Below are 24,010 nucleotides of genomic sequence, written 5' to 3' on the forward strand. Positions count from 1 at the left end.
ACGCTGTTTACAAAACTCCTACATGTCTGGAACTGTTGTTGGATCTTCACACTGCCATATAGTGATAACGCCTGGCCAATATGATGCCTAACGTGTCAAAACGTACTCTCAAAAAATTCAAGGGTACAAGCAGATGCAATCTCTATTTCAAACTTAAGTATTACTGCCTCTGAGCATGCATCAGTAGCGTACGTAGGATTTCATCAGGGAGGGGGGGGGGGTATTTCTAAAACTTTCTCCAAATTCACATGACCAGTGTTTTATTACACTTTAATTAATTAATAATACTTATAATTAATTAATTAGTTTAATTACTACTAATAATACTACTAATGCAGCTGCTGTTACTACTACCACTGCTACTATTAAGTAGTAGAGATCTACATAAATATATATATGAAAGCAATAGAACGAAATTACTTCCTAGTCATTCAATTTTTAACAAATTCTAGGAGAATGTCAACTTAATTATGAAATAATTGTCTAGTCAACGGGTATTTGTATGTGATAGGTGAGACATTTTAAGAATCAAGTATTAAGTTCTCAAAGTATGGAACTCGTCTAAGGAGCCACGGTGCGGTAGGGCATCTGACAACCACGCTGGAGATCCGGGTTCGATTCCTAGGGTGGCTGATCAAAGGTCGTAATTCTTCCGGCCTTGTCCCCGCATTAAGCGGCTTTGGGGCTCACCCAGCCTCAAATCAATGGGTATCTGAGAGCACCCCTGGGGTGTAATGGCAGCTGGAGCATGGTGCTGATCACATCACCTCCAAAATGACCAAGATCGAGAATGTGGGGCCCCACCCCTACATGTGCCTTCATGCTATATGCACGGGGAAATTCACATTACCTTTACCTATGGAACTCACCCACGATGATGCTGAGGCACGATGTAGAATACATGTTGCTAAATTCCACTGAGTCTACTTTGCATTCAAAAGTAAGCTTAAAAACATTTATCGCCTCTAGGTGATTCACAAAGCACTTCAACATTATTAATGATGTGGAATGGATGTAGATTCAGCATCACTTGAGAGTTCACAAGGGGATGTGAAATCAGTCCCGGGAAGAACGTTCGCAGTAACGTTGACACAATGTGACGAAGCAAGGAATTTTCACAATTTTCGCGAGAGTCACTGCACGACTTTTTGCAATAAAAAAAATACATAAAAAAAAAATATTCAAAATTGAACTTTGTGGTCGCTTAGATTGTTTAGACATTTCGACGGATCCCAAACGACACTAAATATTTATGAGTAATGTGCCAACACCGCTCTCAAAATCTATCATGCACATGCAGGATAATTCATATCTGGATTTCATAATCGGGTTATTGTCATTCGAATTCAGAAATTTAAAATGTGCCGCGGTAAACAATGGGAAGTACGACGTACTTGTGACTGTGTATTCTTGTTGGTCTAGCCTTTGTCGACATTAGCTGCTTACAACGAACCAAAACTTTCTTTAGTTAATTCTGAATTGTTTACAGAAAAAAATACATGTTCGTTGAACATTGTTGCAGCTGAGATATAAAATAACCTGCAAATTATAGTTGCCCTCACATTTTACTTTCAAGAATTGTTGTTTATTTTCAAGGCATTCACTCCTAAAGACGGAGTGTTTGGAATGCTGTGCTTTTCTCTGCGATGCATGGGAATAAAAATTACATTATTATTATGATTATTATTACTGTAGCAGATCTTTCATTGTGAAAATTGCCCATTTTTATTTTTTTTCCACATTTTCCACAATATTTCAAAAGTTCAAGGGGGGGGGGGGTTAAACCTGGTAAACCCCCCCCCTCCCTATCCACTGCTATGCACACAATTATAACAACAATATTAGGGTCTGTGTGATGGTTTGCACATAACTCTCATCATAATACATCAGGAATGCCACTGGAACTTTGACCTCAAGAATCTCAGATGTAATCTATCCCATCCCACTGCAAGTGTATTCACCATGAGCCAAGCAATGGAACACAGTCCGAGCCAGATTCAGGCCTCGGTCCAGTAGGCTCATGCCTGGGAACATTAATTACAGATGGCAAAATAGTACTATCTTAAAATGATCTGCACCCTGCCTTGTGTTTATTTTATTTTCGCTCCAACAATAATAATTAACAATAACTCAGGCTGAGCATGTTTGTTAAGCAAGTGCCACACATACTGAAATTGCCATGCCTCTCTTACGTTAGAACGAACAATACACATTTCAAATTGTAGGGTAAATAAATAAGAGAGAAGTGCTGATCACTATCCACCAGAAAGCCTAGAAATTAATAGAGCTTCCAGACCAAAGCAACAAATGACCCACGTTGCTTGGACTGGGCCATTTCTAATTGCATGCAGTGTCGACTCGGTCTGTGCTTCGCACATGTGCAGTGAATGCTTGCATATAGACTGTAGGTATGTATGTGTATATGTGTGTATATACATACGCTGATTTTTTAGTAGTGGCAACTATTTATTTTCTAGACACACAGCATACATACATGGTTCTAAGTTTTACAGGCCTTCCATGTAGTCCTCAGCGTTGCATACGTGTTGCTAGCGATGTGGAAGCCGTTGGCACTGCCTAATCTGTTAATAGTGTGAAGAGAATAATCTACTGCCAGAAGAATGTCTTGAACTGTTCGGAAGCGAATCACACAAAGTGGTTCCTTCATCTTAGGGATTAGGTCGAAGTTGCAGGGACTTAAATCCGGAGAGTATGGGGGTGGTAAAGCATTTCCAGCAATTGCACCCAAGCATTGTCATGCAGAATGATGGGTAGGTTATGCAAAAAGTGTCGCCCTTTTATTCTCAGAGATGCTCGCAGGTTGTTTTGTAAAGAAGAAAAAAACTGTCATGCTGTGTGGCCTCTAGCACATTCATTTATTTTTTTAACCAGCTTTGCTGCTCCTGCTTCGTAAACACTCTGCGACCGCTCTCTCACAACTGCTCTGTTCTTGTTGTCACTACGCACGGGCATGGAGTGGGAAGGGTGAGATAATTTGTTCTGAGGGAGGTTTCGCATGAAACTAACCTTTGGTATAAATGATATTTATTGCCTGGCTCCGTTGCACGGCATCACTATAGTATAGTTGCCACTATAAAAAATCAGCCCTTGTATATGTGTGTATCAACGCTAGTGCATTGCATCAATTAAAAGTTGTTCAGAATACTGATTAATATCAAAAGTCAGTGCTTACACTAAGGTAATATAATAGGCAGTCAAATTACTCCCACATTTAATATTTCTGCATCAGATCAAATTCTTTTAAATCTGGATTCATGTGCCATCATAAAGAAAAATGTACATAAATGCATAATGTACTCAGTATAGTAAACTGTACCAACACCATGGTAAAAACTGTATGTCATATGACATCCACCTATCATCACAAACCGAAAGTTCGGCTGTAAATTACACAGAAACGCACACTAGTCTGAGCCCAGATAAGTATTCCATTGCAAATATATCATATCAATTTCAAAGAATTATACTGCAATATTAAAATTGTGGATTTTATCACAAAATCCGATTTTGACACAATATTGCTGCAAAATAAAGTAATATTTTGAATTTTGCAAAACTTCAAGATAATTAGACTGCAAACTGACACATGACTATTTAAAATTTCCATATATTAGTTTGTCACTTATTAATCTACAGTCTTCTATTCTTTTCCATTGCTATGCTCAAAATATATATAGAAATTTATACATCGTAATTTTACATTATCAATAATGTGATGAAAATTAATTATACATCATATTAATTCAATACAACGTTTTCGCAAAATATAACAAAATACAAATTGATAATAACATAAATATATCATCATGCATATTAAACATAAAATTAAACAAAAAATAATAATAAGTAAATGAACATCTCTGGGTGAGTTGCAAATCCTGCAAGTTATCCACACTTCAGGAAAGTACCAGCTGTATTGGGGAATAAATCTCAACCAATTAACTAATATGGATAATTGCTGCAAATCTTAGAAAACAACATACAAGGACTTACCTATGTTAAGATCAGTGATCAGAACGCTACATTTTATAAGTAGCTTCGCTACAACTACAGCTACTCTTCCAAAATGTAGCTTCGCTACAGCTACAACTACATTTACCAAAAAGTAGCTCGCTACGCTACTCCTGTTCGCTACTCGCTACTTCGCTACTTTTGCGCTACTTCTGTATTAAAAACTTAAAACAACTATATGGCTATTCAAAGGAAGCCCTAGTATGATAGTTGTACGTGCTGAAATATAGATTCTGTTATTTATTACTATGATTCCCTTCATTCTATAATTTTTATAGCAGTGTTACATCAGTTACATATTTTTAATAAAGTGTTTGAGAATAAAGTACCTTTGTAAGTGGCATATCAATTCAAAAAACTAGGTCTTACACGAATCCGTGATGTTCTTATTGTCATATCAAAAATATTTATGTGACATACTTCCTTTTAAAATTAATTGGAAGAATATCGCAAGTATCGAAATTAACTATAACGTGTTGCGCAAAATAGGAATAAGATAAAAATGTGATATTTTGGCCATTTAATCTTCTTAACTTAAACAGAATGTTATTTCGGGGATGGTGGATATTTTCTCGAACCTTGAGGATAGCTGGGGAATGCTTCTAATGGTATAAATGAGAAACAGGTGGAGCAATTTCTTTACGTAAGTTTTTCCATTGAAAATGCTTCCCCGATGACACAGTGAGAATTGTAATTGTCACCTTGTATTCAAAGGGCCCCAGGTGCGATACCCAGCGGAGGGTAGGCTACATGGTGGTTCGTATCAGTCTCGATCAGCTGATCTGTGCATAAAGAAGACTCAAAACAAATAGTAGGAAAGACGCCTAGTTGGGAGGATGGGAAATTCCTGCTCCTCCATTCCCCACTCTGCTCATCATTCATCGTTCTTCCTCGTTCTCACAATTAGTCAAAAGTGGCAGAAAATGGCCATAGATAAGAAAATAACTAAATAAACAATGCATCCTCATGATTAGAAAAAGTTACAGAAAAGTGACGCAAAAGTAGGAAAAACCCATAAATTTGAAAACTGTATTAAGAAAGAAAATTGTCATTTCTGCAGAAAAGTCAATAACTTGTACGTTCTTTTTACGATATGATAAAATATATTGAGTAAACTGATGTGTATATCCGAGTGTTCTAAACATATTGTTATTTTAAAATTTGCGAACAAACATTATGACCAGAATAATTGTAATTCCAGAAACACTATCGCTCTTGTAACAATAATTTCTTGCCGGTGTTATCCTATACACTGACAATGATCAATGCTGTTAACGTACTGAACCATTGATTGCTGGCACTATTGCTTTGTCAAATTAGTAGGAAATGGATCCCTCGTTTTTGCACTGTAAGTTGAGTTTTACCCAGTAAATATCGATATTTTGCTGTCTGTTACGTCATGGATATCCACAGGATTTGTTCCAGGGGTGGCGCAAACGGGGCATTTTTTCCTGGCGGTGTAGCAAATGAGGCATGATTCTTCCCAAAATAGCGATGCAGATAAAATAAATGGCTATTAGCCGAAATATATTCATGTATGCCAGTTACTTATCTGGATATTAGAATTATTCAGATGCTAATGAAATAAATTACGCAGATATCTATAATCTGCGTTATAAAGATATTTATAATCTAGATTATCTGTATTTGCATGTAATGGACTTTGTCTTTTTGAGTCTCTTGCAAAAGTAAGCAATATTATAGTTTATTTTTGACGCCGTTGCCACTTTCCAAAATTACCTCAAAATGCTCAGGAAAAATGTAGCTGTAGCGAAAATTTCGCTACAACTACAGGAATTTTGTAGCTTCGCTACCGCTACAACTACAATCTTCAAAATGTAGCGCCGCTACAGCTACCGCTACAAATATTGTAGCTAGCTACAGTAGCAACGCTACAAGTAGCGCGCTACTTCCGACCTCTGGTTAAGATCAGGATAAAAGCGTGACATGCTCTAAACCATGAACATAGTAACTTACAAGGAGCAAACAGTATTTCTACATTTCTGTGATGTTGAATCCCCAATCCCTATTGGTGCAAACAGGCATTAAAAACCAAGGCCTGCTGTGTGTCTTTTTATTGGGTAATTAGTCCATTGCGTATCATCACTAGAGCCGAGATAATTATGCATTTAAAATAGCTAAAAAGTGCAAAATATGCAATTAAATATGTACTTTACAAAACACCTTACTTTTTAAAAATGTTTTCTTTCAGTTACCAGTATTTGTTCTTTTGTCAGCTTCTACAATCTAGTAATACATGTCAAAGTTCAAGTTATGAATTCTTTCACACATTCTTGTTTACACTGCTGTTTTATAAATGAAAGAAAAATTAAACTCCTTTCAGATGATTGCACTTATTACAACATGATAATCTCAAATTTTCAACCTTGAAACTCTGCTGTTTTTGGCACTCCACTTTACAAGATACGATTGGACAATATTTCGAGATCATCTATAGCTAGATGTGTTTTAGTTTTATTTTCCCCTAAATTTTGGCATTAGTTTTTACTGCAATGTGGTGTTATTTTTCGCAGTTTAGGGCACAAATAACCGGTGTTATTTTTACATGCATTTTTACTGTTCCTTCTATGCTTAAGATTTTCACATTGTTTTAGTTCTGGAAAATATAGACAAATTTTAGTTGTAATGACAAAAAAAAATATGGCTTACCTTTGTGATAAATGACAATTTCTTCCATTTGGAAAATTATTTCATCTCATCAGCCACTAAATATGAAATGTTTGAATGATAACACCCAAATCTTTGAACACAAGCATACCCATCACGTTTCCCTGACAATGCCAAAAATATCTCTCTGCGACCTAAAAATACCATTTATGTACACACACATACATGCCTCCCCCGAAATTTCCCTTCTCGGGAGATCCTCCCAGAGAATTCTATTTCAGGACGAGGTTAAACACTGTCAGTCACGTCTGCAGAAAACTGCAATAAATGGAGCATGACAATCTCATTTGAATCAAACTATCACCAGCTAGGATAGAAACAACAGATCTAATAGCGCTTCAGGTTCTTCTTGAACACGTTTATATTGCATATTTCGCGCTAAACTGCAAAATTCGTTGTTATTCTGAAAAATGGTATAATTTGCATTATTTAGTGATTCCGAAACACCGAAAACTTGCATCCTTAACCTTCCCAAATACATCTTAAACACTTTATTTTGATTTCTTCAACTTTTTGTTATCGTTAAAATGAAAACTTCACGTCCCTATCTACAGCCTGTCCACTGCATTATTGTTGTTTCTCTCTCCAAAACAGTAGTTGTTGAGTGTTCCCACGAGGATGACAAAAGAAGTCTCATCTCTTTGTTTTGTACAAGAAAGTGGAGAATACGCAGCAGTGACGAAAGGAAATAGGAAGTTCTTTTATTAAGATGACAATACGCCCAAAGCACAGATGTAAAATACAATTTTAGTAGTGGTTCTTGGCTGAAAAATATGCAAGAAGTTTATGCATGATTCATACATGCAAGCATTTATAAAGAAAAAGTTTAAGATATGCAAAATGCATTACTATCCGGGTCCTAATCACCACCACTGTTTCCTGGCTTTTGAGACTAGAGTCCAATCCTATTTCTTCCAAACAGCTCCCAAATTGTCCTCGTAATTCAGGGTCAACATGGAGTTTTTGGAGCTCTTCCATGAATCAAACCCAGGACCACTTGCACCAAAGGCTAGGCATTAGGCAACATGGGAGCTCTTAGTACATCTCACTCTTAGGATAAAAGACATGATGGAAGAGGAGGTACTGGACATGAACTTTAATTTTTGTGCTTCGTTGTGTGTTGTGCTTTTATCCAGATTTTAACACAGGTAAACAAACAGATAAGCAAATCAATTGGTACATACCTGAGTTAGCCTTATCAACTGAACTTTCTAAGCATTTGGTTACTGATTCTTGAGCAGTTGATACTTCAGTTTTGTCCAAACTAAAAGCACAAAAAAAAAAAAAAACATGAGAAATTGATATTTTTACACATTTTCAAGCATGTAATATGACAAAAAGAAGGAATCTTAAAATTTCAGATTCTTTTCCTAAAATTTCATGCTAACATTCAACACTCTCTTGGTTAATACTTTGAACCATATCATGTAGAACTATAGTCTATTTCATCATTCATCATTGCAAATCAAAAAATTCCAAAATATAATTTGCAAAATAATACAGATAGAAAAAGGAAACACACAATGGTACATTCATTACCTACAGGTAATACTACCATTGTTTTTAAGTAGTGAGAAAAATAGTGCTGTGAATTAAGGGCTAAATTCATTTTTAACTGAACAGTGAATTTTGTGCATATTTGTAAAATTTCAGAAACTAAATACAAACCAAGTTTTAGTTTATTTACTCAATTGTATATACACAAAAATGCATACATGAAGTTTCGATGGAGAGCACAAGGAAAAAAAAATATGTCATAAACATATATAAAAAATATATGCTTTCTTACTAATAGTGATGATACAAAAATAAAACACGTTCTTTGTCTCCCAAACAAATTGCACTCTATATTTGAACCAGAAATTTGTTCAATATTTGAATATGTAAATGATGGAAGTTGCTTTGTTTATATCATATACAGCATGTCCAGCTTATAGCTATAATAAAAGAAACATGCACTGCAGTTTACGAATACCTACCACAGTCAAAACCTGTGTATGTACGGTACTGTTATCTGTTGCCATTTACGAAAAACATGAAACGGTGTAGCGTGCATGCACGTCGGCACAGTAAACAATCATGGTGGAGTGGACTCCGCAACAGGAGTCGTTCTGTGTGTTATCATTTGTCGAATTGAAATCCGTGCCCATATAGAAGTGTATTGATGTTGTTAGTGACAGTGACGGAGCCAGTGTCTCTCATTTGTCATGTGTAATGGCGAGGTATTGTGCATCAGGATACACCTTCATTCCCAATAATTTCTTGGTCAAACAGATTTCGGGACAGTTTCTTTTTTTATAGATCTAAGCCGGACACGCTGTACATTCATGTATTAGTCTGAATGCACCTTTGGCATCATGTACTCTTCTCAAAAGCAGACAATGTTGTGGACCACTTAGACATTACACGATTTTATAGGACATCTCTAGTGCATTTAATAAGAGTATGTTTATGTTGCTGACACATCACCAAGCTGTGCTCGCCACTGTTCAGCAATAATGAAAGAACCCAACGAGTATGATAAAAGGCATTTATCACAGAGCATCACTTCTATCACTATCACATCAATTACAACAAACTGGCTTGTTTTCCAAGCAATTACCTTTATACCAACATCTCAAAACCTGCAATGCAACTGGTTCTCCATACTCACTCTTCTGCACCAACGTTCACATGGCTATTCTAGAACCTCTATTGGATCATATCCTTCACAGTTCTGGAGCTTTTTTCCTTCCATCTAGTGACAAATACATTTTTACTAAGAGCGACAATTTAAAAGAGACACTGACTAACAACAACCGTTTTGAAAGATATGCATTTTGATTGATTGATGATTTAGTTTTTAATTTACTAGGTCATTCAAATATGACCGGGACTGATTTTTTTTCAAACAACCTGCCATGCGCAGCAGTTGTGCGTCCTTGGGAGAATAGAGCTACAACCCCCACCCTCAGTCGTGTCTGAGTGTTGCTAAAGTGACGAGCAAACAGAAGGTCACGTAGCGTGGAACAACACATTTGATCATATGTCTCAGAAAAAATGTCCAGCCATCTGAAATTTTGCAGACTCAAACAACAGTATGAGGAAGAGTGTCTCTCACGAACCCATGTGTTTGAGTGGTGTAAGTACTTCAGAGAGGGAAGAGAGCATGTGGAGAATGAGTCCCAACAGTCATCACGTGAGTGGTGGCACACCGGTTCTCCCAGACCCAAGAAAGCACGGAGGACCCGTTCGGTAGGAGAAGTAATGGCAACATTTTTTTGGGACTGGCAGGGAGTTATCCATGTAGACTTTCTTATAGATGCCAGAACAGTCACTGTAGCTTATTACTCAGAAATCCTGACAACAGAAGTGAAGGAAAAGATCCAAATCCAAGCGGAAGAGGGGTGGAAAATGGGCAGCCTTCCTTCAAGACAATGCACGGCCTCATACAGCTAAAACAACTATGGCAACCCTCAGCAAATTGAAATGAGACCTTTTGCCACACCCGCCACACAGTCCCGATTTGGCCCCAAGTGATTTCTACCTGTTTGGAAGGCATGCAGTTTGTGGATAACAACGCGGTCATCGGCAGTGTTCGGGAGTGGATACGCAACGAAATGAAAAACTTTAATGAAAAGGGCATTAAGATGCTTCCAGAATGTTGGAAAAAAATGTATGGACTCTGGAGGGTAGTACTTTGAAGGGTGACATGTGCAAATAAGTATTTGACAATAAAGTATTTGGTAAAAAAAATCAGTCCCGGTCATATTCAAATGACCTAGTACTTCACTTTTCTGCCACTTTTGGCTAATTGCAAAGTAAAGGATGAATGATGATGAGATGAATGAAGAGACAATCACAAACATATAGGGAGCCCCACAGAGAATTATCCTGGTTGCAAGTCCAGGCACCAGAATGAGTCTATATTTCAGAAACAGTTATGTGTCAAATGTTCCAATAGATTGTAATCAATCAAGGCTTTTGTGTTGCGCACAGACATGTCATGTAAGTGGATCCACCAAATTCCACTACATGCAGGGTTGCAGGGTTGCAGGGAAATGGAATGTGTGTATGACACAAAGCAGGGAAGTGTTGAGTGGAGAATTCCCAGCTTCAATTAAAGTCATGTGGTAAACATAAAAAACAATATCAATGTTGACTACATTCTTTGACACCTGAGATATTGTATACTATATGTGCTTCAGAGACAAATAACAGACTGAACCTTTTTCATCAATGCTCTGACCTGTCTTCTGGGTACATGGGCAATGGTTCTTATCGCATGATAATGCAAGACTACACACTGCTGTGTCAGTCCAGGCATTTGTTTCTAAACACATCCTCCTGGGATGTAACCTTTTCAGAATACACCCAAATGTCCTTTTGCACTGCACTTTGCAGACTAATAAGGCTCTGAGAACTCGAATATAACCCATCCTGGCAACTTTCACAAATCCTGCACACAAACTCTTCAAATATTTAGTTGAAACACTTCCTATAATTAAACAACAGCCCCATCCCCTTTCAGTGTTAAAAATGCAAATGATTGAAATAAAAACTTCCAAGAAACTGTTTGGAATAATGAGTATTGTATTCAGAGTGGCTACAGACAAGCAGAAATGAAATTCACTGATTTTCCAGGTTTTCCAGGACAAAAATCCAGATTTTTCCCTGATAATTATAAACTAAATTAATGTTTTTGCAAATGGAAATAAAGACTGTCATACAGTCATACTGTCATACATAGGTATTAAGTACCTATATTAGCTTCCACAAAATTTACTTCATTTCTCTAGGATTTGCATTCAAACTGCAAATAGTGAATTTGGAAAATTATTACTATTCACAAGCTAGGGAGGAATTACAGGATTTTTCATACGCAGCCAGTTTTTCAATACAATATTTGATTATTTTTAAAGTTACGACTAAATGAGATTAGAGTGAAGTGATTGATGCAAAAAGGAATTGTGTAATATTTCAATCTCATTAGCCTTTCTCGTTATTATATGTTGATATTTCCACTGAGGTTTGGAACCCTCTACTTGCAAGAACCATGAGTGGAGACTCATTGTTCAATGCACATACCTACTTCTCTTTTCTATGTAAAGCAAACAACTTAACCCTTGCACACAAGTGAAACAATTGCATCCAACAAAACAAAGTGTCATATTTCCTTACAATATTAATGGGACTTCTCCTTCAGTACAAACATTCACAGTATATCCAAGTGAAGTACTGTGAAACTGCCAACATGCAGTTATAACATTATTACTGGCAAGAAGGGTATATATGTATTAAGGATTGATTGACTGATTTAGTTTATTTTACTTTGCGTTTTGTGCCTCTTGGCTAATTTGCGAAGATGGGGATGAGTGTTGAAATTATGAAATTGATGAATGGACATTCACAAACAACCAAGCCCGACCGGGATTCGAACCCGGGACCCTTGGCATCGCAGCGCGATGTGTTAACCACTCGGCCACAGGGTCGGGCGATATATGTATTAAAAATTAAAAACAAGCAATTTATGGAAGGGGAATCTACTGCATTGTAAATGTACCTGATTTATAAGGAACATGCTGTTGATAACAGCTTCCGAAAGTTTATGTAAAAGGGTCATCCAGAAAAAAAGTTCCAATGTCACCTGTATGCAGAGCTAGTGATCGGAGCACAACATGCATATGCAGGCAGGAAGAAGTGCCATGTGGTTGTAATCTGGTGCAGTAAAATGCAGCTGTTTTAGGACAGTTCTAGGTCAAAGATGGCAGCTCTCATACAGTCTCCACCGACTGCAAGGTACGTGTGGTAATCAGAATTTTGCATGCTCAGAATCCGGCATAGAGCCACCAGCAATCGTGTGAGGTGTACAGACCAGACGTCATGAGTGATAGTACGATCAGACGATACAGCTGAGTACAGGCAGGCAGACTCTTTTACATCATTTCAACCGAGAGATCTTGGAGCACTCCCTGTACAGTCCTGACCTTGCATGTACCCACTTTCATCTCTTTGATCAGCTTAAGAGATTTCTGGCAGGACAAGTTTTTGACAGCTACACTGCAGTACAGACAGTTCCAGTCTTTTCTGTCAGACACATATGCCATGGGCACACAAAATTTAGTGTCATGCTACGACCAATGCCAGAACAGGTATGATTATGCCCAAAATTAGATTAGGAGTCACTGTAACTAATGCTTTTAATTACTACTGATATTCTTGTTTTATTTATGCCTAATCGGTAGGGATCTTGATCGTGTTATTTATCTTCCAAATTGGTGTCAATCTTTATTTATTTATTTATTTATTTATTTTTAGTATTCAGTGTTATTCTTCCCAAAATTCACATTTTCATTTTAGCGCATTTTGTGGCAAATATACCTAAAATTATACCTTCATGGTGTTGCAAATTGTTCTGATAGAAGTTGAGAAAATCCTGGAAAATATTTGATTGAATGTTGCTGTCAGAATTATTCCATGTACAACATGCATTATAGTTTTCTACGGGTGTGCAGGACAGAATCTTCTTGGTTGGGATGGGAAATTTTTTTAAATCCCGACATTCGGGATGGGAAAATTTGCAATTTCCCGACAAATTCTGGAAATTTTCGGGACAGGAAATGTTCGAAATCTCTAATTTTACATGTCATTTTCAAATTAAGTGATTGTTTTTGCATTTCATAAACTAACAATTTCTAATAATTTTCGAACACTTACAATGCATAAAAAGTCAAGAATTAACGACTTTTTAAAATGATCATTCAGTATTTCCACACTACTCGGGATTCCGAAAAGTCGTGAAGTAATTTCCTGAAGTCTGAATCAGGATGGGAAATTTTTTTTCCAGATCCCGGTCCCAACTTTTCAGTATCCCGCACACCACTATAGTTTTGTCTTGGATAAAATGTTGGAAAACTTGTGTGTTATAGATACACAAATATGGCACATTTTGATTCTTTAAGCCTAAAAAAGACATGAACGTTGGATTTTGAGGTATTTTTCGCTGTTTAAGCAATTTTTAAAATCAGCACAAAATGCAAACAATTCACATTTAATGCAGAATTCTCGTTATTTCGCTATTTTGAACTGGTGAAAAATGTGTCCACACATCACTGCACATTCATAAACACTACTTTGCAGCAATTGACATTTTTCACTATTATCGCGTTTGCGAAAAATCAAGGTCCCTACTAATTGGAACTTACATTATGGATGCCCCTCGGATAAATCAGTAGATGAAAAGTGAAAATTTAGCAGGTCTGGCAGAGAAACGTCAATTACAGAAGAAAGTGATATGCTTTTAGGATTGAATGACACTAGTAATTATATTAAAATATTTACATATTTATTATTATAATTTTATTTCATACCATTGGGCATTCCAAGAGTTTAAATAGACAGGACCGAAAAGGGGGGGGGGGGGGCATGAATTGCAATACGAGTGTTGCAGAAAACATTAGGTTGGGAGCATCATGCACTTGTCAAATTTATATGATGTTTACCAACGCAATTTCTGTTTTACTTTTTCGTGACATTATTCAACATATACAGGGTGACTGGTAATTAGATGTATTCCCTGAAAGGGGTTAAAGTAGAGACAATTTGCAATAAATTTGACCATATGATACCCCGTTAAAAAATTAGTAGTTTTCGAGATAATCGAATTTCAATTGTTTTTTAAAAAAATGACAATTTTCCACATAAAAAGATCAATTGAGAAAAAACTGCTCATTGTATGGAACTTATTTCAGCGTTTTCTGATAGCTAACAAATAAGTGGTTCCTTTAAAAAAAAAGTTTTTCCCAAATAACAATCACATGTAAGTAACGGGTGGGTCTAAACTTACAAGTGATGATAAAAAAATGCACTCTTAGTTTACTTGGCAACGTATTAATAAAAAAAATGGTATGACACGAAGCGTACAAATTACTTAAATTACTTCCTTGAGTCATCAGCTATCCAACAAGGTACAAATGTTGCTAACATTCACATTTGTGTACAAGAAATAATACTTCATTCATCTTCATGTGCATGGAAACAATGAACAATACAATTAAAGAAGATTACACGTCTTGCTCAAAGTGGGCACCTACGTTACGAATGCAGGCACGGAGGGTTTTACGGACATTTGGTCTCTTAACTCGTGATGTGATGGTGTCCTTGATGTGTTGACCAGCTGTTGAGATCCTCTCCCTGAGCTCTTCTTACGAGTTTACCGGTGTCTTGTCATGTGGCTCCAAATGTAAAAGTCGCAAGGCGTGAAATCGGGGGATCGAGTCGGCCAGCGAATCGGGCAGCCTCGGTCAATCCATTTCTTTGGGTAATTTTCATCCAGCCATTGTCGCACGCCCAGGCAGAAGTATGGATGGGCGTCATCAACAATCATTTGATCCAGCCATTTTTCCTGTCCCAAATCTTAAATGGCATCACTTATGAACATTTTTTGAGGAACGGGATGGCAATGTTGTTGGAGGATGTGCCTCTAGCTACAAGATGTGACATGATTTATCAGCATGATGACTGCCCAGCTCGATCCCCAGATCGATTTGACGCCTGGCGACTTTTACATTTGGAGCCACATGACAAGACACCGGTAAACTCGTAAGAAGAGCTCAGGGAGAGGATCTCAACAGCTGGTCAACACATCAAGGACACCATCACATCACGAGTTAAGAGACCAAATGTCCGTAAAACCCTCCGTGCCTGCATTCGTAACGTAGGTGCCCACTTTGAGCAAGACGTGTAATCTTCTTTAATTGTATTGTTCATTGTTTCCATGCACATGAAGATGAATGAAGTATTATTTCTTGTACACAAATGTGAATGTTAGCAACATTTGTACCTTGTTGGATAGCTGATGACTCAAGGAAGTAATTTAAGTAATTTGTACGCTTCGTGTCATACCATTTTTTTTATTAATACGTTGCCAAGTAAACTAAGAGTGCATTTTTTTATCATCACTTGTAAGTTTAGACCCACCCGTTACTTACATGTGATTGTTATTTGGGAAAAACTTTTTTTTAAAGGAACCACTTATTTGTTAGCTATCAGAAAATGCTGAAATAAGTTCCATACAATGAGCAGTTTTTTCTCAATTGATCTTTTTATGTGGAAAATTGTCATTTTTTAAAAAAACAATTGAAATTCGATTATCTCGAAAACTACTAATTTTCGGACGGGGTATCATATGGTCAAATTTATTGCAAATTGTCTCCACTTTAACCCCTTTCAGGGAATACATCGAATTACCAGTCACCCTGTATATATCCCGATTTCTTGGATTCTTCTTGACATGGAATTACAGTGCCATGTCATTGTAAATTAATTCTAACTTGTGCAAAACCAGTATTACGCCTGGATGATGAAAGAAAACCTTCGTACGCTTTTCAACATTGAATAAGATTAAGTGAGCCAGAAGAGAAATAAAATTCCAGCAGCATATTTGCAGTGGTGCAGCAGACTAAGGCTCCATTTTTGTTGGATGTTGTATCCGACAAACGTTGTAAACGACAAAAAAATGTCATACTGGAACATCCAAGAAACATTGGATGCATGAGAGCACAATGTATTTTATTTTGTCGGATTTCGAGAATGACAAGTATCGAACTGCTACGATCGACAAAAATTGCATGCATATAAGGAGCCAAAAAGTTTGTTCAATGAAATGTTGTACCACACCAGACAAACTCGGATGTACAAGGCTCTGTTTATGCATGGAATTTTTGTCAGATGTTGCAGTCCGAAGACATCCAACAAAAATCAATTCCATAAGAATGCCATGCATGCAATTTTTGTCGCACATTGTAGTGAACATTTTGACGAAGTTCAACATTAGTCAGATTGAGATATCAGACAAAAATCGTATGCATCAATGGAGCCTAAATGTTTATCCGACAAATGCTGTACCACAACATTCAACAAATTACAGGGTTGTTTGTTTTTGTTTCCATGATAATTCAATGCATTTTCCACATGATATTTAGAGGCTTATCAAATTTTCCTGCCCCTCTGGAAATTTCGCTCTCCCCTCCCCTCCCCCCATCACTGGTTTCTGTTCTAGAGCTGTGGTTGTGTTGTGCATAAAAGGGGTCCGAGATTTAGCATCAAGGTTTCCTGTTCCCATGCAGCGCTACATAACATCATCTTTCAAAGCAAACGACTGGCACATTCATTCCATGAAAAAAAAAATTCAATAAAGACAAAATTCCCTGACCTTTTTTGACCTTCCAAATTCCCTGACTTTTCCAGGTTTTCCAGGTCTGTCGCCACCCTGTGTATTGCAAGTTTTGATGTCGAAAATGTATGTTCCCGTGTTCCAATAGAAGGTGCACAGATGGCGTATTGAAATGGAAATTGGCCCAGTAGAACCATGGCAAACTTTATCAGCAAAGCAACGAGTTTTCAATGGGAAATCGGTAGCATATTTCATTACATTGAATCTCCAATTGTTAATCAGATAGGTGCAGATACCATATGATGTGCTAATAATTGTTAAAAATGAGAACACTATCACTGATGCATTTAAACTGTTTAATGAAGAAACAATATTGTAACTAATCAAATTCTCCCAAAATGTGAAGTCAAAAATTGTGTTTTTGTACTTGTACAAACCATGAAATACAAGAGAAATAATAATCTTGAAATTGCTGAGCATATAAGATTTAATGAAGTTAGAATTATTGAACTTGCTGTGTTTCTTCAGTAATGTTGGATTGAAATGTGTTCATGCACTATTGGATGAGTTAATGATTTAGGTATTATTGCATTTTTGTGCATTTGTCTACTTACATATATATTTATTCATTTTCAGGGCATCTACAATCTAGTAAAAACAAATTTCCCCGACTTTATCAGAGCAAGAACCAAATCTTTCGACCAGATCATTAGAGCAATTAGTGTACATGAACATGTCTAAAAAAAATCCCAATATTTTAGCTAAACACTCACACTAATAATCCCACTTAACCAGGTGCTGGAATATTTACTCCACGTATAAAGGTAATAACGAGAAGGGAAAATCAACAGTAATTGTTGGATATTGGGAGGGGGGGGGGGAGTAAGTATCATCAGGGCAAGTTTTTATGTGATACTTGCAGTGACGTGCGGTGATGTCGACACTTGGGGTAGCAATCAGTGGCGTGCCCAAGGGAGGTTGGTGTGGCTCATAATCCCCCTCCCCCATTTAGGGCCCAGTATTCCTAAAAATAGAATGTCAAAGAAAGGAAAGGTTTTCAAAATGAGGAAGGACTACTGAAAAGAGCACACGTTAATCCCACCCCGTTTCGAAAATCCAAAACATGTTGATTTGACTATTAAGCCAGAGATCCCGGGTTCGAACCCTGACTTGGGCATGGGTGTTATTTGTGTTTGTCCCTTCATCAATTTTATCGTATCATCTTGACAATTAGCCAAAAGAGTAGGAAAAGCTAAGTAAAACAAACCAAATATCAAACAATCAATCAATGATTTGATTTGATTTATGCTACTTAGCATCGCTGACACATTTGGTTAATCGCGAAGATGATACAATACAATTAATGAAGAGACAAACACAAATAACACCCATGCCGAGGTCGGGGAATACCCAGAGCTCCTGGTGTCATAGCGTGCAGTGAAAACCACTCCCTCGCGGTTGGTTGATTTGGTGTTTAAGTCCACTTTATGTACATAAAAGGTAATCGGGACTGGACCTACAGTTTAAAGTGGGATCCGAACCACTAAGTGCCTCCACCGGGTAACGATCCGAGGGCACTTGCACTCCTCTACGGAGGTCGGTCGACGACAAAGATGACTGGAAAGCTCTAACTATTCGGATACGTGGGTATCAGTAAAGCAAACTGCGTATTTACTCAGTGGTACGTAAATTTCAATAGGATTTTTGAAACACCATATTTGAATATGATTAACGTTTTTCCAAAAAAATTGTATTGCTTGATTTCCCTGATTTCTCAATCTCACGATCTCGTTACTGGAAGATCTGGGGTCGAACCCTGGCCTGTGCATGAGTGTTCCTTTGTAACCACTCTTCATCCGTTTAATTTAATCAACGTTCATCGTCATGGCAGAATTTAGGTAAAGTGATGGAAAAGCAACGCTGAAGAAAGGGGGGAAAATACAAATAATTTTCTCCCAGTGCATCTGCAGGGCACTGTGAAATCAGGAGTCCAGAGTTCTCTGTTTATGATTGTTCCTCGTGACTTCCATAAGCTCATTAGCTACTTATCGCGATTAAATCTATACAGCTAGAGGTAGAAAAAGAGATGGGAGGTGGCAAAAATTCAATATATTAGAGGAGATAAACAGGTAACAAAACACACTTTTTTCTACTTTCTTGAATGATATTCATTTGGCTTTTTGAGTTCTGGCATACATTTTTTCATTCCAAATTATTTCATTATTCACTGCAGAGTACAACACATAGGAACAAGAATACTTGCTCGTTACGGGTTCAAATATGGCTTGAATTGTTCTCTCTTTCTGAGGTCCTTCATCAATTTCATCATATCATCACTCATCCTCATTTTTGCGATAAAAAATGTGGCAGAAAAGTGAAGTAAAATAAGCCAAACTAACAACAACAATTAGAACGCGTGTTATTTTGCCCAAATGAATACATCCGTATTTATGACTGTTTAGCTTACCCATTTTTTACTGGAGGCCAAATTATTAGCATATTTAAAGGTAAAAAGGTAAAGTGCTCCCCTGTGCTTAGCACCACGCCATGAAGGCGTATAGGGTGTGTGGGGGTAACGCCCCACACTTTCTTGATCCGGTCGTGAGTGAGGGTGATGTGATCAGCATCACGCCCCTGACCGCCTTTACCCCCCAGGGTTTCCCCCAGGTACCCATGTTATTCGACGCTGGGTGGGCGCCGGGGCCGCTTCCATCGTTAGAAAAGTTCCCGGATTTGAACCGGCCGGGGATCGAACCCGGGACCTTTAACACTACTAAAACGAGAGAGAGAGAGAGAGAGAGAGAACGTAAGCAAATATTTGTTATTTAATCATTATATATTCCATATTTGAAAAAAATAAAATAAACCATAACATTTTTGTCTGCACATAATACAAGTAAAACTACATCCCATATTATACATACATATTGTACGTTTAAAAGGTTGTATAAATACAGAGAACATAAGTACTGCAGAAAATTTTCCCCTGAGTTGTGTAGAGGGTTTATAAAGGAATTGAAGGAAAACCAATCCCCTATCTGTCCTATAGGAGATAGACTGGAGGACCTGGAACCATGGGCTTTCAACCATTGGAGCAGAGGGTGAGGGGGCAAGGGAGGTACAGGCAGAAATCTTCTCTTTCCCCTGGGGTGGTTGTCTATACCTGGATCTGGTAAGGCGTAAGAAGAGCCAGCTAGGGTATCCAGCCTTGCCAGCTGATCACATCGAGGGACGAGAAGCGCGGGTAAAGAAGTATATGAAGCATATGAACTGAGGCTTCAAGACAATAAATATTGTGATTTGAAAATAATTAGAGACGTGAGATTGATCTATCTCTGCTAGATTAGCTACTCCTCAGTGCACGTCACTGGATACTTGCATTAACCCATGATTAACAAAGAATTATTTTTTGATAAAAAGTCCTAAATTATTGCTTAAATACATAACTATAGTAAAATTTAGCATGCTACTTACTGTTCCTGGCTACCAAACACACAAAAAATTCCAACAAAAAAGTGAAAAATTACTAAAACCACCTATCGTAGTCTATTACTACATGACAATAGTTCAAAATTAATATACAATTTTTACTCTAACTACTGATAATATTCAGTATATCAAACTGAAGTACAGATTGTTAAGAACAAATTTGAATTCCTTGCATGTTCTTTCTTCAAAAACACTTTAGTGCACTACTGCAAATATGTTGACTTTTTCCAGAAAGACAGTAAATTTCCCTGGTATTTCCAGAAAAAATAAACTCCATGACTTTTCAATTCAAGGATTTCCAGACTGGTAGATACCCTGATTTTGGCCTTTTAATGACTCCAGGCCACAAAGTACAAAACCTTTTCTACGTTTTTCAAATTATCTTCAGTGGTTATGCATTCAAGAAAGTATTGATAAAAAAAAATCATAATTCTTTCTTTCCAAAACTGAGAGCCAGTGATAAGAATGATGAGCTAAGAAGACATTTACTTTTGGTTGTACTGTTGTTAGTGCAGAGAGCAAAGTATCTACCAATGAAAATGCTGTAAAAAAAAAAAAGGAAACTGCAACGGTAACTTATTACAATAGAAATAACAAGTACCAACCTTTTAAGTAAGAGTGAAGAGGCTTTTTCGGATTCCTCCTTCTCTTGCTTTTCTTCGTGTTTCTCCTCCACCACTGAACTAGCAGGTTGAACAGGGGTATCCTTATTTTCTGCTGGGGAATGCAAAGGTTTAGCCAATCTGGAAGAACTCACTGTAATACTGCAAGTTGTGGATGAGGTTTGACACTTGTCAACGGGGGACTCGAGGGGTTTCGGTTTCACAAGGAAACCTTTCGTAGGCTGACCAGTTGGGCTCACTTTTGCATCCTCTTTATACGGATCACTATTACTACGCACTGACCTTGCTTTCGAAAAATGTGATGTCCACTTTTTCTGTTTCTCGATTAGTTCCTTGCTCGAGAACTTTCTTTCTGGCTTCTCTGGTTTTTCGGACCTAGTTGTAGGATCACTTGTACTTCGAGTCCTGTTATCTTCCTGTCTTTTCTGTTTTTCAGTAACACCGGAACTTTCATTGTTTCTTCTGTAACTCGGGACAATTTTTTCCTGAATAACTGGGGACGATTCAACTCTACTGCTAACCTTGGAGTACGAATCTAGTTTATTTTTTGACACTGGCTGACCTGGTTTTGAAGCAACTGTTATGTGTGCCGAACGTATGTCATGCATGGATGTAGGAGTCACTGGCTTCCCGACCAGCACGTCCACGTTCCCGTTAACGGTTTGATGTCCACTGATGCAGTCACTGACGTCCACATGATTATCCAACTTTGAAACACCGCTAACTGCACTATGTGGCAAGCTGGAATTAAATGTACTGCTCTGGGATAATGGACCCTGACTAAAAACTGATGAATGGTCCCTTGGGGATGGGGATCGAGATGAATTCTGTGAACTTTGTGGCTGAGATGACCTGACGGGAGACGTAGAACCTGATCTTGATCTTGGTCCCTTCACACCGACCGTAGCTGCTGCGTTTGATGCTGTTTTCTCCGCCTTTCCGCTGCTCTTGCCATCTTCCGTGCCTCCGAGCTTCTCAAAAAGTGCCCGGGCATTGTTGAACCGGGCAACATGACTTTCGGTTCTTACAACAGTCACTTGAGGAGAATCCTGGATATCTTTGACCTCCTTAGTTTCTTCTGGAACTCTTCGCCTTTCCGGCTTCGGAGACTCCATCTTCCCGTGTATATTTCGAACGTTAATGATATTTTCTTCTTTTGATGGCACCATACTCTGAAAGATATTAGCGATTTGGGAGACTTTACTCCCTCCCATTCTACTAGGTTTCTTCTCTTCCATTATGGAGCCGTTGCTTGGTTTCTGAAATGAAAAGATTCTAATTTTAGGAATGGTTTCTGGCACCGTACACAAAAAACATGTAGTATAAAGCATACCTAAACTCTTTACAAGTAATTCTTCATGGTATATATTGCTTGTTATCACTAATAATGAATTCAATACATATCGTCACACCAATGCCAAAACTAGAAACGTGCTAAACCTTGGTTTTCAGATAAAAGCATTTTAATAGTCAAGATTCCGGAAACAATAGGTATTACATTTGGGTAATGTAGTCATCAGTATAATACGTACCTACTTATAGCTGTCATGTAACTTAGCAAAGGAATCTATCAACAAAAAGTAGTTAGAAACTCTAATAGGTGGAAAAGTAAAAATTTTCACATTCGTGGTTTTGGCATTGGTGCAATGATATGAAACACTAGGAACATCTTAGCTATTTTAGCTCTAATCTGGCCAAATTATTTTACAGTTATGTATTTTCTATACAGATTATGAATGCGGCTGTTGTAATTTACAATTACATTAACACAGTTTTCTTTAAAAAACTCAATATTTCACAACACCAAGATTATCTTTCTTTTCATTACGAGTTTTTCTTTCCTTCCTATACCACAAGTGTGAGGATATCTGACAGAAAATACATAATCACAAACAGAGAATAGATTTTCAAAAGACCTTTGTTAACATATGTAGAAAAAAATATTGTAAAATTTGCATTATATAACTTTCAGTTCATTTAGAGCAATATACTTATCAACTCTAATTAGAAGTGAAAATACTGTTGTTTTTTTGTTTTAAAATCTGGAACAGTAACAAAAAGTGTGTAAAAATTGTCAAAACATGTTAACTGATGAATAGTCGAACAGCTAAGATTGATTGATTTGTTTTATTTAGCTTTTCTGCCACTTTTGGAAGATGAGTGATATGATGGACACTCGCAAAGAACACCCATGCCCAGGCCATGATTCGAACCTGGGATTCTTGGTGTCGTAGCATGCTGTGCTAAGCACTCTGCCAAGAGTCAAGCAGAACAGCTAAGACTACAAAGTTATAAAAAGCTGATAAAAGCTTCAATAAGTAACCTAAAATGTTGCTACTTGAAACATTTTTTTTTGTTTTATTTATATTTAATTCACTATTAGTGACTCGCATAAGTTCTTGCAGCAATCATCAGATTATAAGATCATCAAAATTTAATTGCAAAATAAAATAATTTGCTTGCTTCAATCAGATCTTTAGACCTCCAACAAGAGGAGCTACTTTTCCTTACTTTACCACTGCATTAGTTAACATGACCACGTGCTACTGTTAGCTGTTCTGTAATGGACAATTTTATGGATGTGTTAGGTAAGATATGAAATGTTAAATAAAAATATCAGTTACATGTTACTCAAAGGCTTTGTTATCTCCTCTAATTTATATGAAAATATGTGTTACGTGTTAATAATGATGATGAAAGGTGAATAAGTTACACATATTTCTCTTTACACTTATACATCAAGGACAACACATCCAAAATGCAAATAAAAGTGTATCTGATTTTAGTACAGAAATTGTACATTTTTTTTGTTTCTCATACATACATCTGTATGTAGTAGTATAATTCCAAACTGGATATGATTGTACACTCCTGTTCACATAAGGTTTGGTAGTTCAAGTATGTGAGCAGGAGTGTACAAAACCAACTTGCTTGATTGACTTCACTTTTTGTGCCACTTTTGGTTAATCTGCGAAGATGGGGATGAGTGATGATATGATGAATGGACACTCACAAATATCATGTC

At 37.2% G+C, this 24,010-nt stretch overlaps 1 protein-coding gene across 9 annotated transcripts in view; it reads right to left on the reverse strand.

Moving 5' to 3' along the window:
* The window catches only part of Spn (protein phosphatase 1 regulatory subunit spinophilin), a 182,201-nt gene that overhangs the window by 134,942 nt on the left and 23,249 nt on the right, over window positions 1-24,010 (reverse strand). For all 9 annotated transcript variants that reach the window (XM_083129969.1, XM_083129904.1, XM_083129960.1 and 6 more), the window contains 2 exons: window positions 20,968-22,244; window positions 7,905-7,984 (listed from right to left, as the gene is read on the reverse strand). In XM_083129969.1, the coding sequence (XP_082986095.1) occupies window positions 7,905-7,984; window positions 20,968-22,223 (1,336 nt within the window). In that variant the 5' untranslated portion in view covers window positions 22,224-22,244. The remainder of the gene's footprint in view (window positions 1-7,904; window positions 7,985-20,967; window positions 22,245-24,010) is intronic.

This window comes from Lepisma saccharinum, chromosome 1, assembly GCF_977018435.1.
Source record: "Lepisma saccharinum chromosome 1, izLepSacc3.1, whole genome shotgun sequence".
Lineage (NCBI taxonomy): Eukaryota > Metazoa > Arthropoda > Insecta > Zygentoma > Lepismatidae > Lepisma > Lepisma saccharinum.